The following is a 26,710-nucleotide window of genomic DNA, read 5'->3' on the forward strand; positions in this document are numbered from 1 at the left end:
AAACATTTATTAAAGATATTTTTATTGAGGGGCATCTGAGTGGCTCAGTCGGTTAAATGTCTGACCCTTGATTTCGGCTCAGGTCATGATCTCACGGTCCAGGAGTTGGAGCCCCGCATTGGGCTCCATGCTGACAGGGGGGATTCTCTCCCCTACTCCCTCTGCCCCTCCCCCTGCTAGCTCACTCTCTAATAAATAAACAAACTTTAAAAAAAAAAAAAAAAGACTTTTTTTGAGTGACTACATCATGCCAGGCACTGGTCTGAGAGCCAGAACCTGAGCAGTCAGTGAGATAAGCTTTGGGAGCTTCCCTTCTTATAGGCAAAGGGGGCTGAACGAATATTCGAGAAAAGCCTCAGAGCACTAGGGTGGAGGATGAAATGGTGATGGGGCAGGAGAGTGGCTGACAAAAATCTAGAGTCTGAAGCCTGGAGAGTCCAAAAAGTCTTCTTGGAGGAAGTAACATACTAAGCTCCAAGTGAAGAGAAAAAGCTGGCCATTAGAGAGGGAAAGCAGGACAATCAAGGATGAAATCCTCCAAGATTTCAAGAACAAACTTGGTGTGTCCAAGGAACAGGAAGGTGTCCAGTATAGGTGGACCAAGGAGTTCCATGTGCTGTGGAAGGAGAGGTAGGCAGGAGCTGATCAGAGAGGGCTTTGTGGCCAGAATAAGGAGGCTGGGGTTTTATTCCACGTCACAGGAAGCCACTGGAGGGTTTCAAGCAAAGACAACATGATCTGATTTGCCTTTTAAAAAGCTCTATGGAGATGCTCAATATCATTAGGAAATGCAAATCAAAATCATAATGAGATACCCTTGGCACCTAGTAGACAGCTATTTAAAAAAAAGAAAGAAATGTTGGCAAGGAAACCACAATTCTTGTACCTTGTTGGCGGGAATGTAAAATGGTGCAGCCACCGTGGAAAACAGTTTAACTTTTTAAGGAACTGTCAGAGTCAGAATTACTACATTACCCAGCAGAGCTACTCCTAGGTTATAGGCTCAAAAGAACAACACAGAGGGTGCCTGGGTGGCTCAGTCGGTTAAGCATCCGATTTCAGCTCAGGTCATGACCTCATGGTTTGTGGGTTCGAGCCCTGCATCAGGTTCTGTGCTGACAGCTCACAGCCTGAAGCCTGCTTCAGATTCTGTGTCTCCCTCTCTCTCTCTCTGCCCCTCCTCCAATCGTGCTCTGTCTCTCTCTCCCAAAAATAAACACTGAAAAAAAGTTAAATAAAAACTGAACATAGGAACACAAATACACACACACACATATATAAATGTGTGTGTGTGTGTATATATATATATATATATATATATATATATATATATATATGGACGAATGTTCATAGCATTAATAGCCAAAAGGTGAAAACAACCCAAATGTCCATCAACTAATAAACACACAAATAAGACGTAACATATCCATACAATGGAATATTACTGGACCACTAAACGAATGGAATTCTGATATGTGCTACAACATGAATGAACCTTGAAAACAAGGTTAGTGGAGTAAGTAAAGTGAAAAAAGCCACACACAAAGGCCACATATTGCACGATTACATTTATATAAAATATCCAGAATATGTAAATCTGTAGAAACAGTAAGCAGATAGGTGGGACAGGGAAAAGAACAGAACAGGGGAGAGACTGCTTCATGGGTATAGTGTTTCCTTTTCAGAACTAGTTCCAAAGGTTCTGGACCCAAAGACAAGAACTGGTTCCACTGTGAATGCACTAGATGCCACTACATCATATACTCCAAGATGGTTAACTTTATGTTATGTGAATTTTACCTCAATTTTTTTAAATAAGCAAGCTATATAGTTGTTGGCTTCTAGGACAGTGTTTTACTCAATATCCCAAAAACCTTCTTGATAACAAAATACCTAAAAATGCTAGATACAATATACTATTCTATCATACATGCCCAAGTTCTTAAGAAAAAATGAGAAATCCTCAAACACTGAAAAAACAAATAGGATCCAAAGACAGGAGAGGCAATAAAGGTACAAGGCTTGTAAGGCACTCATCTGCCAAGCTCCAATAACCTTGAGAGGCAGGAGACAAGGCCTGGGGCCTGAACAAGATGGGAAGATGCATCAAAGACCCCAAATATGCAGCGGGGACACCTAAATGGCTACAACTGATACGTAAAATAAGAAACCTATGTATTGGTCTCTGCCTCTGGTTTCTAACAGAGAACTCCTAAATCCCATGGAATTCCCTGGGTGATCGGAGCATCTTTAGTTCTAATGAGGTGACTCGGTGGGCTCCTGGATGGGGGCTGGTCACCAGAGAGACCAAACCATGATTAGAAGCTTGGAACATCAGCCCCATCCTCCATCCTCTGAGTAGGGAGAGAGGCTGAAGATTTGAGGTAATAATCAACATGCCTACATGACAAAGCCTCCATAAAACTCCAAAAACAAGGAGTTTAGAGAGTGGGTGAACACATCCATATGCCAGGAGAGTAGTACATTCCAACTCCGTGGGTACAAAAGCTCCTGCAGCACTTGGAACCATCTGGACCTTGGACTTATCTCTTCACCTGACTATTCATCTGTATCCATTGTAATACACTCTATAATAAAACAACAAATATAAATGTTCCCCTGAGTTCTGTGAGGCATTCTAGGAAATTATCAATCCCATGGAGAAGATCATGGAAACCCCCAGTTTACAGCTTGTCAGTCAAAAGTCTGGGATACTCAGGCTTGCAACAGGCATCTGAAGCGGGGATGGTCTTGCCCTTAACCTGTGGAGTCAATGCCAACTCTGGATAGTGTCAGAATGGTTTAACGTGAGGGAAGAAAAAACACCTCACACACTTGCTCACACACTTGGTGTCATAAGTGTTGTAAAAAAAAAAGAAATAGTTTTCTTTTATGAGGGAATTGAGAGTACAAGATTCCAATTCTTGTCAAAAGAATATTAAGAATAGCACTCCTCGTGAGAGCTCTATGTGTTACTAATGAAAAACATAAAACGAAGAAGAAAGTTACACATTCAGTAGGCTTAGTCAGGTGCCAGAACCTATTCAACTTCAATGGGACATGAGTGGTATTCTAATGTTGCTTTATACCCCAAGACTCCTTATTATTCAAGGCAACACTCAGCCCTAAACTCTGGCATCAAGACAACGTATTAGCGTTCTCCTTGCAAAATGTGACCAAACATATGTACCTGAACACTGGGACACAAAAAGGCATTTTGGTGTTGTCCAGGATGGCGCACAGTATAGAGCTGGATTCACACGTTTAAATGGAATGTTTCTATGTACATTTTTAATGGAGGGTTGTTTGCCACAGATGGATGAAGCAGGGAGGAAAGTCATAAATCATGTCATTGTAGAAGCTCTGAAAGGCTTGGGAAGACCACATGGCACTAGAAATACTGCTGTGGTCATTTCTGAAAAATATGATCTGTCCCATATTCTTACTTTGATATTTAACTTAAAAATTTTAGTTAACATGCTCATCACACGTAAGTCACAAAATTTATATCTGCAAAAACCTTCAATTATGGATTTTTTAAAAGGATTACTACAAAGGAACTATTTTTAATGATGAATTTTCCTTTTATTCTAATAGGATATTTTAATATTATCTTTTTTAAGTGTCCTCTTAGCTCTTCATATTATACACACAGAAATGAAGTCCAAGGCCAAGAATCCCAAGAATGCTTAGCAAAATATGATATTCCTATGTAAAAGATTCTAAAAACAATACACTTAAAGCCACTGTGCCAAAATATTGAGTTGTTTCTCAAGGAATATTACACTGATGTTTTGTAGGATGTTAACATACTCAGCAAATGAGGATTGTCTGGTCAAATATGATTGAAAATGTTGGGTTAAAGAAAGATTCTTAGGCATCTTTACTATACTAATAAGCTCTATGAACCTCCAAGAGAAGGAACATAATAGGTAGTTGGTTTTGCAAACTTACTTGACCACAGAGGTCATTTCCCCCCATAGAATATACCGTAAGTGCTAAATGCAGTCTACAAATATTTCTTAGAATTTGGTCTTGCTTCTCTAGAGTTTAGCATCTCAATGTCGGTTATATTGTCCTTCAGCTTATATCCCTTTTAAAGGTTCCCTTCTGCCATCAGGCCCACTCTGGCATGGCATATAAGGTCCTCAATGACTTGTACAAGACCAGATCTTAACACTCTTCACCTGGAGCTTTATGCTCTCAAGCTGTGGTTTTAAATCCTCTTCTTATCCCTGTGTACCTGAGAGATAACACAAACTCAAATCCATTTACAGTGGGTGGAGAGTGGTGCAGAGTTCCTTAAGAAGTGTATCTGACTCCCTACTGATCTCCGGAAGTAGGCATGCATAGATATAGTTTGAGAAATGGCTTTTTTTTTTTTTTTTTGGCAACCTTTTAAAAAATTTAAACCATTCTGAGTTCATAGGCGGCACAAAAACAGACCAAGGCCTGCATGTGGACCACCGGCCATGGTTTTCTAACTCCTAAATTAGAGGAAAGCATAATCCAGGACATCCAAGACTTCCCACAAGAAGTACCACCGCAGAGCAGTGCCTGGCGGGGGCTCAGTCAGTTAAGCATTCAACTTCGGCTCAAGTCATGACCTCACGGTTTCTGGGTTTGAGCCCCATGTCAGGCTCTGTACGGACAGCTCAGAGACTGGAGCCTGCTTCAGATTCTGTGTCTCCCTCTCTCTCTGACCCTCCCCCACTCATTCTTTCTCTCTCCCTCTCTCTCTCTCAAAAATAAACAAACATTAAAAAATAAACAAAAACCCTCACTATTCTCTTTGCCCCTACCCCTGATCCCAATGTATGATAAACAAATTTATATTACAGCATCTAAAATACTTTATTTAAACTGGTTGTTGACCAAACAATCTTGCTTACTAGACATAAGTTCCCTGGGGACTAGGCCAGCCTCCTGGCTTCTATATTCTTTACCACACTGTCATCACTCAATATGCTTGTTGAGTGGATGGATGTAGAGACAACTTGTATATACTTAAAACAATTAGTGACTGAGGCACCTGAGTAGCTTAAGCATCCAACTCTTGATTTCAGCTCAGAATGATCTCATAGTTCATAAGATTGAGCCCTGCATCAGGCTCTGTGCTGACAGGCCTGGTTGGGATTTTCTCTCTCCCCCTGCCCCTCCCCTTGCTCTCCCTCTCCCTCTCTCTCTCTCCTCTTCTCTCTCTTGCATGTGCACGTGTGCTCCATCTCAAAATAAACATTAAAAAAAAAAAAATTAGTGACTAGTGCAGATTGTATATGACCAAGGCTATAACTGATTTAATGTTGTTAAATTATTTGTTGTGAGAGAATAAGAACCATGTCTAAGTTACTATTACATTTTTGATAAAGTCATCCTGGCATGTCCTTGCTAAGTTTAGAAATCAACTGAAAATGAATAGATAATATTAGTTATTCTTACAGCCTTGAGATGGAAGAAACCTTAAGAGATGGTGTGACTGACTGTCCATGAAATCATACTACACCTGCAGAAGCTCTATGTCTTCACGGTCTTCAGACCCAGGAATGTTCTCCATCAGTATGGCAGACATCACTCTCACATTCATTTTTGCCATATCCAATTCACTGTGCAACTTTCCAATCTGTGGAGAGCAACACAATCACAATGTGACACATAAAGAATGGCTACCCTGGGGGCGCCTGGGTGGCTCAGTCAGTTGGGCGGCCGACTTCAGCTCAAGTCATGATCTCGCGGTCCGTGAGTTCAAGCCCCGCGTCAGGCTCTGTGCTGACAGCTCAGAGCCTGGAGCCTGTTTCAGATTCTGTGTCTCCCTCTCTCTGACCCTCCCCCATTCATGCTTTGTCTCTCTCTGTCTCAAAAATAAACGTTAAAAAAAAAATTAAAAAAAAAAAAAGAATGGCTACCTGTTTTCTGCTACCAAGAGGACATTTGCTAGTAGAGAAAAGTCTTTTGCAAAATTTAATATTTTCAAATTTGTATAAATATCTAATTGTTTTATAAATGTACAATCTATTATCTTCTCATTTTTTTTTTAACACTTATTTACCTTTGAGAGACGAGAGAGAGAGCACAAGTGGGGGAGTGGCAGAGAAAGAGGGAGACACGGAATCTAAGCAGGTTCCAGTCTCTGAGCTGTCAGCACAGAGCCCGATGTGGGGCTTGAACCCACAAACCATGAGATCATGACCTGAGCTGAAGTCAGGTGCTTAACCAACTGAGCCATCCAGGCACCTCAACAATCTGTTACCTTCTAAAAGGACTTGAGATCTCTCATAATAAATCTAGTCATCTGCTTTAAGAAAGTTAAAAGTGAATGGAAAAAAGTCAGATTAGAACCAATATGGAGAAAGGAGAAGGTGACTATTACGGGAACCTGGACAAAATGGCAAATGTCAGCAGCAAAACCAATGGGAAGAAAAAAAATTAGCATTTTCTAGTTCCCATGGTGTTAGAAAAGGGAGGAAAAAAATCGGGAGAAAAACTTTTTTTCTTCTTGCATTAAATTCTAAGAGAATCAATCACATGGATTTTTATAGAATACTGAATAATAATTCAAAGTTTTAAATGATAGTTCCCTTATAGCAAAACATAAATAAGCATCAATAATAACTGGTTATCTGGGTCTTTGATAAACAGATATAGACAACAAAGTAAATGTAATTCAGTTGGCCCAGTTAATGCTAGAAATAAGGCTACCACTTACCAAAGTCTTTCGAATGGTATATTATAAACAGTCCTAGTAGGATCAACAGAAATCAGCTAGTCAACACAAGATCCATTCCACAGCCTAGTCTCCACAAAGATAACCACTAACCAAGCACAATGGTTAAGAGCTTGGGCTTTAGAATCAGACAGAATCCACAGGATTCATTCTACTTAGAACTGAACCATGATAAGTCACATAGTATCACTAAGCTTCAGTCCCCTCCTCTGTAAAGGGAGGGTAATAACGTGCCTCCCTCCACCAGCCAATGTTGTTAAGAATAAACAAACTGCATATGAAGTGCTGATAACTTAGAGTCATCAATAAGTAGAGTTGTCACTGTTGTTACCTGTTCTGGGACCAATGTAATAGTAGAGCTCTTGGGAACAATCACAGTAGGAAGAACTGGTGCGGATGGAACAGATGATGGCGGGTTCGAGATGTGAGCGGTCTACCAATGTGAAATATGGAAATATTATTATTGGAATTAACACCGCCCCCAAGCCCAGCTTTTCTATTCAGATGGCTCAATTGCTCCTCTCAACTAAAGTCCTGGGTAGAGGGTGTTGGCCCAAAGTCAATTGTCAAGTGTCCAACCTAACCAGCATTTTGAGAACAGTACTAATAGTGCATCCATAACAAAGTATTCAATAAAAGATGGCTATTACAATTATTAACTAAATTACAATAAATAAAGTGCTCTTAGTTTATACCAAGAATCTACAAGATAAATTGCCATGTGAGATTATTGCCCTCTCTTTAGGTTTTTAAAAAGAAATCCTAAATCAATTCTTGTCAAGTCTTTTTAAGCCATGACTGGCAAGACATCTCCTTTCTCCACTAATGAATGCTTCCCCGAGGCAATGCCTCATTTCCAACCTTGAGTGGAGAACCCGAAGCACAGGGCTCAGGCCAGTGTTTTGACATTAGGTCCACAGAAGTCACCTAGAAACCTTGTAAATATGGGGAGTTTAATTTAGCAGACAGTAGAATATGCCTAACATGCTCCCATATTATATATACCCCAAAGCACATACTGAACAATTGAGTAAGAGGTCCTAGGCCACTATTATATTACACTTTGGAAGAAAGAATAAAAGGGGTGTGGTGAGCAGACTCATGCAGGTAAAAGGTTGGGGCAGGTGGCTAGGGGCCAGGGAACAGCCTGCACAAGTAGAAGAGTTAGCCTTCAGGACAAAGCCTCCACAAAGATCAGACTTCAGGTATACACATGAACTACTTTTCCATCAAGGCAGGACTCCTCAATCTACAGAAGGGAAGAAGGACTGTTTTTCACACTGTGGAAATTACAGCAAGAGCTGAATTATAATCAGTACTCAAAGTATTACAAGTTCAAAAGCTAATTTGCAAAAATTATTTGCAAACTTGAGAAAGAACATGTGAATATCCAGAAACTCTTCCATAGACACAGGATTAATAACAAGTTTGACAGATGACTCCCCATGGTGGAGACCCTTGCCTGTCTAGCACAAGTTCTTTCTTTTGAAAACGGCCCCCTCCTCTAGTCTACCCAAATGATTTCCCTCTGGAGCCACCTGTTCTTATATGATCTCAGTTAATTTGTTCAGAAGCAGAAGACTGACCCATGTTGGTCCCTTTTCCAAGGTTTCTAAGCTTGGAATCTGAAAAGGTTAAAGCTCTATCATAAAAATTTGAGAGCTAGGTCTACTATGTGGGAAAAGATAGTCTGCAATGAGAAACAAGTAATGACATTTGAGTGCCTGGTTCTCTGTTTTAAAGATCCAGCTAACACCAACTTCTTGTGGCTTGGTTATTCTAGGAGATATTGCAACAGCCTTCTTATAAATCCATCTTTTTGTTTAAGTTGGATAGAGGCAGAGTTGTCCCTTTCTAAGAGAAAAGAGTCACATAATAGACTATCTTATTCTGTAGCAGTTGAAGAAGGGCCTCCTACCTCTTGTCTTGCTGTTTCAGCCTCTGCATCTGAGGGAGGGAACTGAACACCTTTCTTAAGAAGGTCAAGGTACACTTCTTTCACTTCACTTACATCCACACCTCCTGGGAAACCTTGTGACCAAGTCTGAATTCAAGAAATCATTCCAGAGTTAAAACAACAGCAAAATCAAAACACAATTTGTAAGCTGGAGACAGAAAATGAGAGATTGACAATTCTGTATCCTCCTAAGAGAAAGTTGGTTTTGAATGCCATGGACAAAAAAAAAAAGTTTTCAGAGACTAAAATAATAATAAATTTTTAATCATCAGATTCCCATGCCTCAGCATTTTAATGCAACCCTGGAATAGGTACTACTGTTTTTTGCTGTACTGAATCCAGAATAGATTCTAAAATAGCATCAGTAGCTCCTTTGCCAAATAACTTTGAAAGCAGTCTGTTATCTACTCCAGAACAGTTTCCCTATCTGCCAAATAAGTATACACATCACTCTCTTATCAGACACGAATAAAACAGAAACTGAGAAAAAGTACAGAAATAACTAAAAATTCTTCAGAAATAGGGCACCATCCAATACCAATAAATTACTATTACCTGGAAAATAAAAGAGTGAGATGCTTTCTGGCTCAATCCTAGGTTTGTAAAAGGGTCACTAGACCGATCAGGACGTACATAATTACAGTTCTAATCTTAGAGGCCTTCCATCCCATAAGGCATACAATAGACTTACCTTAATGAAATTCAAGATTCTATTCTGAATGTCTAAGGGCAAGGTGTATCTGGGGTTCAGCAGCTTAACCAGACTATCTTTAACGAATTCCTTCTTCACAATCAGAGACTGGAAACTTGGACCACAGTTCTGCATGCACATGTCAATAAGCTAAATTAGAGAGAAAATTTAAATTTAATTATATCTCTCTGGCAAAACCACCCTCCTACATAGAAGGTAAAAATCGCTAAGTAATGATTTCCACCAGCATCCTAATTAAACAGAATTTACGGTCTACTAAAATAGATGGTAAAGCATGAAGTTCTAGGAATGTGAAGAAGTAGAAGGCATGATGTAAGTGCTCAGAGGGACAGATTTCTTGGGGAGTCGGGACACAATCATCAGAGCATTAAAACCATTAAATACCAGTACTTGGTAGTAAATGCTAAGGCCAAATGTAAAGTGCTACAGACACATGGGCTACAGACTGGATGACATTTGTCCTAGTTTTTCCAGGGAAGTCCTGGTATATTCTTGTTGTCCCGGCTTTACTAATGATCTTTTTCATTCTCAAAACTGTCCTGGTCTGGATGATAAATTACACAGTCATCTTAACTACAGACCTTTATGGACAGGTAAATTAGGGCCAAGTGATAATTTAGGGCCAGGTGGTTTTAAGACTTTTGGAAAAAGGTGGTCCTAAGTTGGGCTTTGAAAAATAGTTAAGAAAAAATGAATGTAGAGCTATATTCTAGGAAAGTAAATGGTATCAAAATACATACATACATACATATAGGTGACAAAGCATAGGAGATCTCAAAAGGAAAATGAGTACTCTGGTTTGTAGGGGCTTCTTCATGTGGGGAGACTTCATTGGGGAGGTAGGGTGGATAAAGTCTGGAGCAGCATCATACAGACTATACAGAAACGCATGGCAGTGAATGAGAAGAGTGTGGCCACTGCACTAAGAGGCCAGTGAAGGGTCCTTGTTTGTCGCCATCACACCTCTATTCTGAACTTGAGAAGAAGGTTAATGTGCACAAATCCTGTGGGAAGGTGTTCAAGCAGCACTCTACAGCAGGCACCTGGAAGGACGGAGAATCCAGTAGAGACCCACTAGTACAGAACCAAGGCACAAAGGCCTAAACCAGGATGATGTGGGTACGAGGAAAGGGAAGGAAAGACTGCAGAGAATCACGAAAGTATAACTTTACAACTGATGTTTGTAGGAAAAGGATGGCTGAATGCGAAGTCACTGTTATTCTGCATGAGATTCATGGCCCCTCGAATGGAAATTTGGAAGTGATTGGAGTAGTAGGCTTGGTCTGTGGTAAAAATAAGGAGCTGAAATTTAGATATTTTGAGTTTAATGGTACTATGGACTGAATGTCTGTGTCCCTCCCAAATTCATAGGTTGACATACCTAATCCCTAATGTGATGTGCAAGTGGGTCCTTTGGAAGAAATTAGATCACAAGGGTGCAGCCCTGAGCAAGGAGGTTAGTACCCTTATAAAAAGGGACAGGAGGGATGCCTGAGTAGCTCAGTTGATTAAGCATCTGACTTTGGCTCAGGTCATAATCTCACGGTTTGTGAGTTTGAGCCCTGCATCAGACTCCGTGTGGACAGCTCAGAGCCTAGATCCTGCTTCATATTCTGTGTCTCCCTCTCTGCCCTCCCCCACTTGCACTCTTGTCTCTGTCTCTCAAAAATAAACATTTAAAAACATTAAAAAACAGAAATAAACATTAAAAAAAATTTTTTTTAAAAGGGACAGACAGGATCTCTCTTGGGCATCAGAGGAGGCAACGACAAGATGGCCATTCACAAGCCAGAAAGCAGACTCTCACCTGCCACTGGATCTGCTGGCATCTTGACTTTAGACTTCATAGCCTCCACAATGTGAGAAATACAGGTCTATTGTTTAGCCAGCCTATGGTAGTTTTGTTATAGCAGCCCAAGAGACTGAAGGCAAAATTGATGGTGAGAACATTTGAGACATTTAACGGAGAGCTGTACATGCACATTTGCAGCTCAGAAGGGATGGAAGCCTCACGTGAGAAACCAAGGCTATGTTTGGGGAGCAGGGAAGAATGGCTGGAACACTGGGGTTCACCAATCACACATGCCAGAAGAAAACTCCATAAGGACAATCAAAGATCAAAGTGCAACTAATGGAAACTGAAGCATAAAGGGAACATAATATTGGTAAAGTCAAAAGAGGGCAGTTTCCATAAGGATCACATGTCAAAATAGCTAAGAATAGGACATGAAAAATACTCACTAGGTTTGTGGATTAGTGGGATCATTAGTCACCTTGGGAGGTAGGGGGGTGTCCATTTTCAATCAAGCAACATAAGCAGAAGTCAGGCTAAAAAAAATGAGCTGGTATTGAAGAACTAACTGCATGCAGAAAGCAGATTTCTCAAAGGGATCTAAAAAAAAATTGAATTTCTATTTTCCATGCTGCCACCTCTCAGGTTAGAGGGGTCACAGAAACCATAATGTGACTGGGAGAGGCATGATCGTCTCTGCAGAAAAGCAGCCCTGAAAATGGACTCTCCACTATGCTCTGTGCTGGGTCACTGGAGTGCCAATATACAAAGAAGGTATGAGAGTTGTGGTTTTAAGGGCAATGTGGCTAAGAAGGCAATCAGAAAACTGAACACAGGTAGCCAGCTATCCGAAGCATGGAAAATATTTAAAGCAAAGGAAAATGAAAACAAAATCCAAAACCTACCGAGATAAATGAATATTTTAGAGCAAGTTATTTAGAGAAAATTTAAAGAAGTTGCATAACAAATGAATTTTTGCTTGATGCACTGTGGTGAGTTATTAGGTGAAACATGGAGAGGAAAAGTACCACTAGTTCAATGGGAATTTGTACAAATACTTCATTCAACCCATTACGCAGTCTCATGAGACAAGATAGCCTCCAAGTCTCACTTTCCCTAATGGTGAAACGAATGGGGAGTTTCTTACTAAATATTTCACAAAGCGACTTTTATCTTTGGGATCACTGAGATTTGATGGTAATGGGTAACATTCCCAGGAGGCTACATGCATAAAATTAGACAGTCAACATGAAATGCTGACAATGTTAACATATGGAGATCACAAATCACGGCCCTTTTTGTTTTCCCCATCGGAATCTACAATTTCAGGACTAATTACTTCTAGCTCACCTCTTTCATTATGTCACCAGTACCTCTTTTCACCCCAGAGCCCACAGAGATAAGCAATAGAACCTATTGTGCCAAACTGGAAAAATACCCCGCTTTTACACATTCTGAAACTGGGCTTTGGTACAATTTAAGCATTCAGATCATGTTCAGATAACCTATCTCTGGAAATAGACACCATAATCTCAGGTGGGATAGAGAACCTAGAAGCCAAGGGACCAAGAGAGACTTGGTAAGACTAAAGAGTAGGTCTCACTAATCTCCTTTTGTGCTGGACTTGGCAAGTTGTTTATCCTTCCAAGCCTCCGTCTTCTCATCTGCAAAATGAGCCATAATACCTCGCTTTAGAGACTTCTTGTAAGGCCTAAATGAAATATAATGTATATGAAGAGCCACACAGATAGCAGGACCTTAATAAATGGTAACGATTTTGATCATCTGTTCCCATGGATAATTTCCTATCAAGAGAGAATATGTTGACTAGCAGATATAAATATTCTTCTTAGAAAAACTGGAAGAAAAAGAGCTACTTGGTGGTTTTATTTCTTGCAATTTCTAAACCAAACATAGTAAACCAGGCTTTGGGGCCATCCAGAGCTGAAGACCCCACAGAGGTATGGCCATCCCAGGGGATGAGCTCACCCTACAATGAGCTCCTGGATAAACAGATACATTTTACACAAATTCTGAAGCCCCCACAAGTCACCACCTAGGTGGTGTTCCACAAAGGCCTATTAATTAATTGATTCCCAGGAACCTGTTCAACCACTGTCCACTTGACAATAATAGTATCTTGCTGAGACTTATCACAAGGTCGCTTTCAAAGGGCTAGCCTCTGGCTAAGAGTTATGAAGTTTGGTAACAAAATGCTTTTTAAAAAACCAATCTATCGGCTTCTTGACAAAACTGCCCCACCAACTGATGGTAGGAAATTGCAGTGTAGTCCAGTCCCATCAAAGACCTAATCAAGATCAGCGAAGTCCATGGAGAACCCAAATGACACATAATTCAAAGAACGTTTATAATTGACTTTGACAGGCTCTCATCACTTCAGAGTAATAAAATGGAAGTGTCACATATGGGCATCCATTTTTAAAGAATTCATTGGTAAACATGTAATTGCTTTGACAGACATTGAATGATTCTTTCTGTGGCTAATTTCCCTCATAATTAAGTCTGGCTCAAGTTAACATTAAAGTCTGTTCTGAAGCCATAAACACCTCTGCAATGCAGTGAGTAGTCAGAAATGAAGTGATTGGGGCAAATCTACATGAAGCTATCAAGAGTCAAAGGCCTATTTAAAGAAAACCCAAGAAGTAGGTACCTTAATGAACTCTGACCTAACAATGAGGGGCTATTCTGACCCCCAACCCATGACTCCCCCCTCCCCTTACTTTGGCATAGGTAGGTTTTAGATTTGTTTGTTCTCACATTCTGGTATGGAAAACATGAGGTGGAAGATGTACAGTTATCAGAGGTGGAACAGGTAATGGGAACAGGCAGGTAGCTGGTAGTAAGGCTTTAGATACCGAACTACCCAAACGGAAGAAAGAGTGGGAACCCAAAGAGAAATGGAGGGCCAGAAGAGACAACACTCTAGAATAACCTCACCTTCTCCCCAGCTCATCATCAGAAAAGGGAACCAGGATGGAAACAGAGAGGGAGATAGGGATAAGAAGAAACCACAGAAATGCCAAGAAGGCTGGGCACAACAGAGAAAAAGACACATCCAGCATATAAACACCTGTAAGAAGGTGAAATAATACCACAGGCTGAAACATAGAAGGTGGCATACATTTATCTTCTCAAGCAATATGGCAGTTTTCTTCCCTTGAAACTCAAACACTGGAGCTGTGGTCACCTCAGTCCCATAGTCCTCTTGATAAATACTCCCAGAGCCCCTAAGGGGAGGGTGATACTGGCTGATTAGGTCCTTAACCTTGTGGCCTGGGGCTTGGCTGAGGTAAACAAAGGCATGCAGGAAAAATGAGAAAGCTACAGAGCTCACTCTTGGGCAGAAGGCAGGGCTTACAAAACCTACCTTAGTGAAAAAGGCAACTCACTGGAAGTGACTGAAGAGATCCTATGGCCCAGGATGGGGGTGGGGGGTGGAAACGGGAAGGCATCCAATAAATGCCCACACCCAAGTCACAGACAGTAAGGTGTACAGCACTCTTTAAATGAACAAAGAACACTCTCCAAATTATACCACGCAGGGGAGGTTGGTTGAAACTTAATGAGCTGCCAGTACCTCAGAATTCCACAGAGCTGTTCAAGTGAGGTAAAAAGCTAACAGGGAAGCATTTTTCAAGACTTCAATTCTCCCCATGGGTAACACATAGACAGACTTCTTGACTGGATCAGTGTCTACAAGTTTTGAATTACCAGTTCCCATCTCCTGAGCAGGAAAAGCTGATTTTCCAGGAACACGCTCTCCACGAAATTAAATGCTATTTATTACAATCGGCAAAACTCTCTCAATTTTGCAATTCTCAGTTTTTGTTTTTTTTTTTTTTAATTTTTTTTCAACGTTTTTTATTTGTTTTTGGGACAGAGAGAGACAGATCATGAATGGGGGAGGGGCAGAGAGAGAGGGAGACACAGAATCGGAAACAGGCTCCAGGCTCCGAGCCATCAGCCCATAGCCTGACGCGGGGCTCGAACTCACGGACCTCGAGATCGTGACCTGGCTGAAGTCGGACGCTTAACTGACTGCGCCACCCAGGCGCCCCTGCAATTCTCAGTTTTAATTCATATGGTAAATAACTTTGTGCTAACCTATTATCTCAGAATCTATCTATCTATCTATCTATCTATCTTTCTTTCTTTCTTTCTTTCTTTCTTTCTTTGTTTTGTTTACTCCAAACTAAAAATGTGACTATAGCTTGGGAAATCCTAGAGTCTTAATCATAATATTAAAAATACTTACTGACAAGGTAAGCTGGATTTCTTTATGATTGTAGTTTTTGGAAATCCTTTTCTTCAAAGCTTTTACTGCATCTTTTGGCCTATAGCAATAAATACAATGGAATCATCAATTTAGGCATTGCCAAAAATAAGAAGTCTCTGAAAATCAATATGTATCATGGAAAGAGAAGACCAAGGTCCTGGTTCTGCTGTGTGACCCTGGGCAGATTACTTAACTTCTCACACCTGTTTCCTCATACACGTAGGCAGACAATACCATCTACCCCCTTAAGAATCAAATAGAATATTTACATAACAGTATTACTCAGAAAACACTACACATGAAATGTATTCATATCCATATCCTTCTATAACTGCACAAAACTGGTTTATAGGAAATGTAATTTCCAAAACAATGAAGGTTACCATTTTTAAGACTATTTCCTGAGCACCCTAGAGGGAAGGGGATATAGGAGGAATTATAACTAAGTAGGTCAGCTTCTGATGGGCTACAATTTTACATTATAAAAGGAACAATTATGTAGAAACAGAGGGTCAAAATTTACTTTGATGTGATTGAAAGGTACAGTAAACTTCCAGTTAGAAGATCACTTCTTGGGAGATGTAAAGTATAATATGATGACTATAGTTAACACTGCTGATGGGATACCTGAAAGGTGCTAAGAGGAGACCCTAAAGGCTCTCATCACGAGGCCCCCAATTTTTTTTTGTTAACTGTATGAGGTGACAGATGTTAACTTATTGTGGTAATCATTTTACAATACATACAGGTCAAAGCATCATGCTGTACACTTTAAACTTCTACAGTGCTGTTTGCTAATTATAGCTCAACAAAACTGAAAAAAAAGATACAAATCCTTTTTACATTACCTTCCAATTTTGTCTGTGTTTGCATGGATAGAATTCCTATTATAGGACAATTACATATGCTTACCTAGAATTATAACTATTATAAATATATAGATATTATCTATATTTCTAAAAAATCATACATAAAATCTAAGATTAAATGCTTAGAAAAGTTTAAGAATAAAGGTACTTTTTTGAAAGGAAACATTTTACTTTGAGATTCCCTTTTTGTATTATCAATGAAGAAATTAGTATTATCAGTGAAGAAAAGGCCAGAGGAACCAAATATGGTAAACAAGATGATAGGGAAAACACCATAAACACCTTAAAGTACAGTCAATTAATATAATCAACAATTATGTATGTTTTCTTCGTCAACAATCAACATAAACTAGACTAAATCTTTTTGCTATCAGTTATCAGTTTAATGTACACAGAAAAAGTAACAGAATTGTATCCCTTATAACAATCTGTAATTCAGACTAAATTCACAAAACAGTTGACCTTAATGATTTTATTTAAAGCTTCAATTCCCTAAAGTTTAAAACGTATAACAAAAGCACACCATTTAAGAACACAGCATGAACGTGGGCCAGTCGACATTAAGAAAAAATTGTCTCACAAACAAGGAGAGGAAAAAAAGGCTGCTAGGTTAATTCCCGGTTAATAATGACAATTGCCTTGGGGCGCCTGGGTGGGTCAGTCAGTTAAACATCTGACTTGGGCTTGGGTCACGATCACGTGGTTTGTGAGTTCCAGCCCCGCATCGGGCTCTGTGCTGACAGCTCAGAGCCTGGAGCCTATTTCAGATTCTGTGTCTCCTTCTCCCTCTGACCCTCCCCTGCTCACACTCTGACTCTGTCTTTCAACAATAAATAAACGTTAAAATATATAAATAAATAATGACAATTGCCCAGGACAGGTCACCAGTAGGAGTTTACTAGCTTCTGGATAATATTTTTCAGTTAAAGTAACATAAAATACTGGCAATCAGAGCAGGGGGAATTTCTAAAGAAGGAAAAAATTCTCCTTTCTTTGAAGAAAAAGGAATTTGAGCTTCACAAAGACAAAATTTGAAACTACTGAAGAAAAGGCAAAGAGAAAAATTATAATGGATTCTCAAGTATTCCACACACTGAAATAAGCAGCCGTCTTAATGTTTCAACTAGACACACCTTCAAAAGATAGTGGTGCCCAAGGGGTGACGAAAACACTCAAGAAAACCAAAGAGTGTTCAAGAGAAAATGTGCTGTAGTCCTGATGCTTCTTATCAGAGGTAAACGCGTGCACCACACACTGTACTCACCCATCGTGGGTAGTGTTAATTATGTCACAGATGTGCATAAACTGGCCCCAATCTTCAGTCTGAACTCCGGCAAATGTAGCCTTTTCTGCAAAGAAAAGCTCTTGTGTTGAGTCTGAGCTAACACAGAAGAAGAAATGTCTGACCTTCCCGAAATAATCTGCTTGGGGTTTACTAGCAAGTACCATTAAGTTTATATTACCAAAAGACAAAGAGATTTTTTTTTTTTCCTGAGCAATTCCCAGTAATTCAGGAATCAATCAGAATTCAAGTTCAGAGTGCTGCCATTACAGCAGTAATGGACCTATTAATAAAAGCTACAGGCACAATACTCAGGCTGCAGGGCCAAGACAGGCCAGCCAAACCTCCATCTGCCTGCCTGTCTTTCTGAGGACAAGCACCTGTTGAGCGGTGCACAAAGTGAAGTGCATAGTGCAAAGTATTTTACCTTATGCAACTTCATTTAACCCACTGTTACAGATGACGGACAGAAGTTTAGAGAAGTTAAGGAAATTACCTAAGGCTACACAGCCAGTACAAGGTAGAACTAGCACTCAAATTTCAGTTATTTGATGTCCGTTTTTATTTGTTTTTTTAAGTCATTTAGTCTCCTAGAGTTGGGGAGGGGCATACTGAGAAAGAGGGTGATCAGAACTACTGAAATTGTCTGTGTCCTTGAGCATTAGAGCAAGGTCACTCCCAGCACCTTTACTAACCAAACCTGCACCAGGCAGACTGGAGTGCTTCTGCACCTGGAACCACATCATTAAACAATCAGATAATTTTCCCTCTCCAGATATTCTCGGTAAGAATATAAAATGCCATCTGGGAAGAGTAACAGAACACAACCTAAATGAGCTCAATATATTTCCTTCATGGGAGGAGGAGATCCTCAGCATGAAAACACTAGGTCTAGGGGGAATGAAGAAAAAGTTAAAAAGGAGAATGAAGAGGAAGGAAGAAAAGGGTTTGGTTGGAAGAACCCCAAAGCTTAGTCTGCTTCCGTATCTAGGAAAAGTATCATTTGAATTTGGCACTCCATAGACAGAGCTGAACAACTTTGCGTCATTTAGACACCTACTATTGTTCCTTCTCCCAGATTCCTTGCCCCCATTTCAAGCGCTTCCTCCTACCTTCCCTTCTTCCTAGAAAACTCCTATTCACCCTTCAAAAGCCATGACAAAGTCAGTTTCTCCCGTTCCATAAGTTTTGTTTTACAGTTTTCTTATATTGCAAGGGTACTATATTGTAGCTACTACATAATGTGTCTGTCTTACCTACAAGATTGCTCATTCCGTGAGGGTGGGGACCATGTCTCACCCTTGCCTCATCCAGGTCCAGGTGTATAGCTGGCAGTCAGCAAATATTTACAACATTAAATCATCAGCCTATGAAGACACAGTCTGAATCTATATCCACTCAAAGTTCATTTTAATGTCCAATAGGGATATAGCCAGCAACAGTTTAGAAAGCATCTCCCCCCCCTTGGTGATGGTCACTTTCACCCCCTTATGAAGATGTGGGAACTAAGGTTCAGGACGGGTGGGGTGTTCCCCACTGTTAATGGAGCTGCAGGCAAAACTGCCCAAATCTGAGCCTCCTTACTGTAACCACCTGGTTCTCAGGATGTCGTCACCCCACTAAGTTCCTGACATTATATTTAGCATGTTTGGTTGGCATCCATAGGCACCGTGCCACACCCGGTTCCCCGAGGGAGGTGTTGAGGAGAAGGGAGGAAGGGAGAGGGCACTGGTAAGACAATCCAGTCGCTGGTTTCTGCTTCCCGGTACGTTATTCAGAGTACAGCCACAGATGAAAGGAAGGAGTTAGGCAAATACCTGCGTGGTGCCTCCAAAGGCCTCTTGCGACCCCGACTGTTCCTCCGCTCCCGCTTCCCTCACTCCAGTGCTGGGCATTTTCATTCTCTTTGTTTACTCACAAAAAGTAACTCAGCTTGTTAAGGGCTTGGCGCCAGACAGGACCGATTTAAAGGACCTGCCTCTCACACAGAAGTCACATCACTCAACCTCGGCGAGGCTTCTTCCCTCTTCGGTGAACAGGTCAGAGCCACACTGGGCCCTCGAGTGGGCGTACGATATGAACAGCTTTCTCCTGGCACAGAAGTTTACCCTCTCTCCTTGCAGAGGCCCAAACACTCCACACCTGAATCACGTGCGTGATTCACCTGTTCGGTTACACTTTCCGGGGAGCACCAAAAGGGAGGTAGAGTTTGAGGAGGGGTTCCAGAGGGAGTCGGCCACAAAGAAATGCTTCGAAGGCGCTGGGTGCGATGCGGGTGCCCTGGGAAAGTTCCGGGGGCGGGGGGGGGGGGGGGCAGAGGAAGGAAAGGGAAGGGTTTCCTCCAAGTTGGACCAGGCCGAGAATGGAGTCAAGCGGGAAGGGGCCCCGGGCCCCCAAAGCCGGCCCTGGCGTCTCTCTCCCCTCCCGCCCCGGCTGTTTACCTATGAGGTGGCCCACGGAGGTCGCATAGGGATCCCGGTGACTCTTCCCAAACGCCATAGTAGCCCCACCGAGCCGGGCCCAGGAAATCCGCCTCCACCGCTCTCGTGCTCCCGACTCCACCTGCTCGGTGCCCCTGGCTCCTCCTCTTCGTCCGAGCGCTTCCCGGGCTCGGCGGAGGCTGCGCGACCTGCCCTGCCGCTGCGGGGCGCCGGGCACCCTGCGTGGGGCGCGGGGGCGGGGACACTGGGCGCCCGCGCACCTGCCACGTGCCTCGCGGGACCAGCGAGGAGGCGGCGCTGCCAGCTCCAGGTGGCGCGGGCGGGCTGTGGCCGCCGCGTGGAGCCCGCGGGAGGGCTCGCGGGACGCCGACAAGAGACCGAGGTGGGCTTGTAGCCCCTAGGAGCCGGCGGCCCAACGGCCACAGCCTGGAGATTAGAGACCCAGGCTCTGATTTCACCGCTTACCGGACAAGTTGCTGCTGTGCTCTGCGCCTCTTGCTCCGCTTTGTAGAGAAGGAAATATCGGGTTAATAACACAGATCTGAGGATTATTGTGAGAATTAGGGATATAAACCGCTTAGGTCAGTGTCTGTCACCACAAAATAAATATTTAACCACTGAATGAATGGAGTAAGTAGAAATCCTTACTTTCCGCCCCCACCGTCACCCCAGAGATCCTGAGGAGGTGTCTTCCTTGCCCTTTAAAGGAGGTGATAAATAGGAGGAGGGATTGGCTTCGAATTTAGGGACGCCCCAGGACCCGGCGGCCTTTGTCTCGCCTGTATTTCCTGAGGGACCACAGGGCGCCTCCATGAAAGCTGTGGGTTCCTGACCCTCCCTCCTCGGAGTTGTGTTTTCCAGTAAAGCTGAGGAGAGGGGTTTTCCTCCTGCTCTGCCAGGGAGTGGGTTTGGCTTCAGGACTGCTTTGGAATGTAAATCTGAGCCTGAGCAGTCCAAGCCCTTTCCAGCTGCTTTTCAGAAGCAGAATTTATTTCCTTTTCCTGCGCATTCAATTAACATCTGATTAGCCATGTTAACAATCTCCAGTGATGCCAGAGACTGCTAGAGAGTGGGGTGTCTCCAGGTGATGGCAGCTAGCCATTAACTGGGTTCTCTGTCCCTCCAGACCTTGCTTCCTGCAGTCAACTTGGGCCAGTTCTACAAGCCCTTCTTTGGTCCTGGAAAGGGTGAATAGAGAGATCAAAGGGGGCTTGTTCTGACTTATGTCCTTAGTCTTATATTTTATTTCTTTTTTTCTTGGTCTTATATTTTAAAACACAAGTCAAAACCAATTGCAACAGTGCCAAAGGGTTAACTTTTTTTTCCCCTGTTTCTGTTATTTTAAATTTTTCTTGACCTACGTGAGCAAAACTGAGAATGAAACATTTTTAATGTGATGGCATTCCTTATAACGGGGTTGATCATACCTGTAACTCATATTCTCCACCAGGGTGAGTGGCTATTTCAGATGGTGCCCTTTGTCCATTTCTTTAGTCATAACTATATATAGCCTGCTAACACTGCTGAAAATCTCTTTTGTGACATCACCAACCTAATCTCTATTCTATGTTATAGACTCCAGGAGAATATTTCACCTTCTCTGAAACACAACAACCAAACAATCTTAAAGAGAAAGTCTACTGTAGCTTAGGCTGCTGGTGATGTCAGTAGCCTGCCAAAAGGAACTGAGAACTACGAAGGAGCGAACCATTTGGACAGATCTTTTTCTTTTTTCCTATTTATTTATTTATTAATTTATATATTATTTATGAAAGAGAGAGAGAGAGGGAGAAAGAGAACCTTAAGCAGTCTCCACACCCAGCACAGAGCTGGACTCAGGTCTCGATCCCACGAGCTTGGGATCATGACCTGAGTCGAAATCAAAAGTCAGATGCTCAACTGACTGAGCCATCCAGGCACCCCTGGACAGATTAAAAAAAATTTTTTTTATTAGTTTTCTTTATTTTTGAGAGGCAGAAAGAGACAGCACGAGTGGTGAAGGGGCAGAGAGAGAGGGAGACACAGAATCCGAAGCAGGCTCCGGGCTCTGAGCTGTCAGTACAGAGCCCAATGCGGGGCCCAAACTTTACAAACCATGAGATCATGACCTGAGCTGAAGTGGGATGCTCAACCGACTGAACCACCCAGGTGCCCCACCCCTGGGCAGATTTTTAACACAACTCTGCTACTTATGTGAGAGGTTGTTTTGTTTTTTATTTTCTTGGGTTACGGGATTGAGGCACTGAGAACAGGAGAAATAGCACCAGGAAGTGTGTTGAGGATATTATGACTGGGTGATCAGAGCCAGGATCTCAGCTATACCTGGGGAAAAGTTTTTCTCTCCCCATGTGCACATGAGGGTGTTATGGTGCTTGCAGCCTTTTTCTGTGCTCCGCCACTTTCCTCAAGATCCCCCTAATCCCCAGGGGTGAAAACCAACTCAATGTTAATATGATCTGGGAGCAGGATAGTAGAATTCACAACCAAGCTAAAGTCAGAGAAGGGGAAGAATCCCAGGAAGAAACAATGGTAAAATTTTTGGATATAAGGAGCAAAACCCTCACCACACCACCATTTCAATTCCAAAGAATACTTTCTAAACATTTATATGTAAGTCATAATGCTAGGTGGAAGCAAAGAAAATAACCTTTATTTAAAACATGTGAAGGTGCATTGGTAGGTATTCATCAAGAGGATACAAAAATGCTGATTCGAAGGGGCACATGCACCGCAATGTTTATAGCAGTGCTACCAACATTAGCCAAATAATGGAAAGAGCCCAAATGTCCATCGACCAATGAATAAAGAAGATGTGGTACATATATACAATAGAATACTACTCAGCAACCAAAAAGAATGAAACCTTGCCATTTGCAGCAAGGTGAATGGAACTAGAATGTATTATGCTAAGTGAAATAAGTCAGTCAGAGAAAGATATCACATGATTTCATTCATGTGGAATTTAAGAAACAAAACATGAACCTAGGGAGGTTCATGAACCATAGAGAGGGAGGCAAACCATAAGAAACTTAAATACAGAGAACAAACTGAGGGTTGCTGGTGGGGAGGTGGGTGAGGGGATGGGCTAAATGGGGGATGGGTATTAAGGAGGCCATTTGTTAGCATGGGCACTGGGTGTCATATGTAAGTGAAGAATCTCTAAACTCTACTCCTGAAACTGGTACTACACTATATGTTAACTAGGACTTAAATAAAAAAAAAAAATACATGAAGTGCCTGGAACTGGAAATCTATCTGAATGTAGTCTTCACAATCTTGAAGGCAGGTAGAATTCACCTTAACAAAAATGTAATCTGAAATTAAGAAAAATAAAGCTAATACATAGCTTGGCTACAAGTTTGAGTAATAGCTGCCTGATTCTGAAGCTCTTATTGCCATTGGTGAATCTGCTTATTGAACATGACATCACTGCCTCTCCCCCCCTTTAAAGAATCTGTTTGAGGGGTGCCTGGGTGGCTCAGTCAGTTAAGTGTCCGACTTCGGCTCAGGTCACGATCTCGCGGTCCGTGAGTTTGAGCCCCGCGTCGGGCTCTGGGCTGATGGCTCAGAGCCTGGAGCGTGCTTCAGATTCTGTGTCTCCCTCTCTCTCTGCCCCTCCCCCGTTCATGCTCTGTCTCTCTCTGTCTCAAAAATAAATAAACGTTAAAAAAAATTAAAAAAAAAAGAATCTGTTTGATTCATAAGGAGACCTCTTGAAGCAGTCAGGAATAGGAGAAGTCATATAATCTGCTGGTGCAGAGTCCTGCTGTTCTTTCTGAACTTGTTCAAGAAGGCTAGTATTTTCTGTACTGGAACTATATGCTAGCTGTGCTCTAAATACACTACATGCACTATCACTTAATCCAAAATGGTTCTATGAAACCAGTAACATTATCACTGTTTTACAGATTAGAAAAACCAAAGCTGTATCCCAGGCTTGTTAGGTCAAAATCTCAGGGTGGGACACAAGTATCAATACTCATTACAGCAATCCATGTGATTCTAAAATATCAATATTGCCTTCCTCAAAAATATCAGGTAGGACATTGAGATGATGTGTGATGCCCTTCCCATTAGCCAGCCTTCTTCCCTCCTTACCTTTCAGTGCACTTCTCTATCCTACACTCCTTTTTCTGACTGCTGTTTCACACCATCTTCACGGGGCTCCATTTTCCTTTTTGGCCTGTCAGAGTTCCACAGTCCAACTTTTTCCTCTTTATTTTCCTCAGGGTGCCTTTTCCTTGTCCCTTCTCTATGAAGACTTTTCTGACCACTCCCAGGAGAACTGAGCTTTTCTCCCCCCTGTCCTACACAAAGATTTCTTAGAGCCCACAGCACTTTATAGTACTTCTTTGTTTGAAATCTACCCCCTGTCTCTGAGATATAAGTTTCTCAAGGGAACAGGGCCCTGTTTATTGGACTTGCCATCCAGGCACTTCACAGGCCTTGATGAATGTTTATTGAATACATAAATGGCTCTCCAAAATCTGGAGCTTCTCTATTCTTTCTGAGATCCAGTCCTTAATTCCCTCCTGGATGCCTACTCAGAACTCGTAACAATATATTTAGAATTAGGGACACCTGAGTGGCTCAATCAGTTAAGCATCTGACCCTTGATTTTGGTGCCAGTCATGATCTCATGGTTTGGGAGTTCAAGCCCGTGCATTGAGCTCTGTACTAACAGTGTGGAGCCTGCTTAGGATTCTCTCTCTGCCCCTCTCCTCGTCTCTCTCAAAATAAATAAATAAACTTAAACTTAGGTATATATATATGTACATACTCATCTGCCTCCTTTTTCATCTCAATATCCTACCTAATATTTTTGAGGCAGGCAATATTGATATATTAGAACCACATGGGTTGCTGTAATGAGTATTGATACCTGTGTCCCACCCTGAGATTTTGATTTAACAAGCCTGGGATACATCAAGGGCATCAAGACTTTTCAATGTCCCCAGATGGGCTAATGGTACCATTATTCCACATTTAAAATATCTTGAAGTTGTCCTCAATTTTTCCCTTTCCATCAGTTATTTCCCTTCAATGAGCCCCCCCGCCTTGTGTTCTTTATCTGTCTCCTTGCCTTTTTCCCTCTATGGACACTGCTCAATCCAGCGGTTCTTAAATGTCACAAGCCTTAATAGTGTTTAGGGATTGGACTAAAGCCTGGGTTCTCCCAAATGCAGCTAAGACCCTATGCATCTACAAATGTATTAGTTAGCTTTAACATTTACCCTCTCTTACACAATAATTTACCTATTATTTTTGACATCAGATGTACAAAGATATATGTGGACTTCATTTCAACAGTTATTTTTAATATACTAAATCTTGGCAACTCTTGATTCTGGAAATTAACTTCCAAGCTCAGCTTTCCCTCCTTTCCTGCTCTTGGGATCACCTGTATCAGCTTCCCAAGAGAGGTCTTCTTTCTCTGAACCCCATGCCACGTACGTTTTTATTTCCTGTCTGTGAGCTTTTGGGCAAACTCAGAGACCCAAGATGAGCATGGGCAAGGCAGTCAAGAGTGGTGGAGGCTAACACCTGCTGTCTTTTTACTGGGTTAGCTACTATACAAAGTGCTTTTGGTATCTCCCATAAACCTCATAATCTTGTAAATTAAGAATCATTCCTGTTCTACTTACTTGCCTAAACTTACTCAGAATCAAGAGGAATTTGGGTTTGTCTCATTCAAAGCTTGGGCCCTTTTTCAATTTCATCTTGCTGTCCCCAGAGAAAGGACCAAGTCACTGATTTCAAGGAGGACCTGCAGCATCTTGTTCATGGCTCCTCATCCAGCACTGCCAAGTAGGAGTGTGTTGATCAACTTTAAACATTTATCCTCCCTCCAATATTGAACTTTATTATTTTTTAAGGAGTAAAATGTCATATTTCATTTATTACTATTTTTATTTTTTTATTTTTTAATATGAAATTTATTGTCAAATTGGTTTCCATACAACACCCAGTGCTCATCCCAGCAGGTGCCCTTCTCAGTGCCCAGCACTCATCCTGCCCTCCCTCCAACCCCCCATCAACCCTCAATTTATTCTCAGTTTTTAAGAGTCTCTTATGGTTTGCTTCTCTAACTTTTTTCCCCCTTCCCCTCCCCCATGGTCTTCTGTTAAGTTTCTAAGGATCCACATAAGAATGAAAACATATGGTATCTGTCTTTCTCTATATGACTTATTTCACTTAGCATAACACTCTCCAGTTCCATCCACGTTGCTACAAAAGGCCGTATTTCATTCTTTCTCATTGCCAAGTAGTACTCCATTGTGTATATAAACCACAGTTTCTTTATCCATTCATCAGTTGATGGACATTTAGGCTCTTTCCATAATTTGGCTATTGTTGAAAGTGCTGCTATAAACATTGGGGTACAAGTGCCCCTATGCATCAGCACTCCTGTATCCCTTGGGTAAATTCCTAGCAGTGCTATTGCTGGGTCATAGGGTAGATCTATTTTTAACTTTTTGAGGAAACTCCACACTGTTTTCCAGAGCAGCTGCACCACTTGCATTCCCACCAACAGTGCAAGAGGGTTCCGGTTCTCCACATCCTCTCCAGCATCTATAGTCTCCTTATTTCTTCATTTTAGCCACTCTGACTGGCATGAGATGATATCTCAGTGTGGTT

The 26,710-nt window shown here is 41.7% G+C and overlaps 1 protein-coding gene across 2 annotated transcripts in view; it reads right to left on the reverse strand.

The window, feature by feature from the left end:
- TOM1L1 (target of myb1 like 1 membrane trafficking protein) overlaps positions 1–20,323 on the reverse strand; it is a 48,065-nt gene extending 27,742 nt beyond the window's left edge. Inside the window, exons 1-7 of one of the 2 annotated variants that reach the window (XM_043584017.1) lie at positions 20,072–20,323; positions 17,613–17,697; positions 15,459–15,537; positions 9,370–9,519; positions 8,640–8,765; positions 7,053–7,154; positions 5,504–5,620 (exon numbers count right to left, since the gene is read on the reverse strand). In XM_043584017.1, coding sequence (XP_043439952.1) covers positions 5,504–5,620; positions 7,053–7,154; positions 8,640–8,765; positions 9,370–9,519; positions 15,459–15,537; positions 17,613–17,697; positions 20,072–20,129 — 717 coding nt within the window. In that variant the 5' untranslated portion in view covers positions 20,130–20,323. Of the gene's footprint in view, positions 1–5,503; positions 5,621–7,052; positions 7,155–8,639; positions 8,766–9,369; positions 9,520–15,458; positions 15,538–17,612; positions 17,698–18,886; positions 19,919–20,071 lie in introns of those variants that run through there. The other variant, XM_043584018.1, reaches the window with a different exon arrangement.
- Positions 20,324–26,710: the final 6,387 nt, after the last annotated feature.

Source organism: Prionailurus bengalensis, chromosome E1, assembly GCF_016509475.1.
Source record: "Prionailurus bengalensis isolate Pbe53 chromosome E1, Fcat_Pben_1.1_paternal_pri, whole genome shotgun sequence".
Taxonomy (NCBI): Eukaryota; Metazoa; Chordata; class Mammalia; order Carnivora; family Felidae; genus Prionailurus; species Prionailurus bengalensis.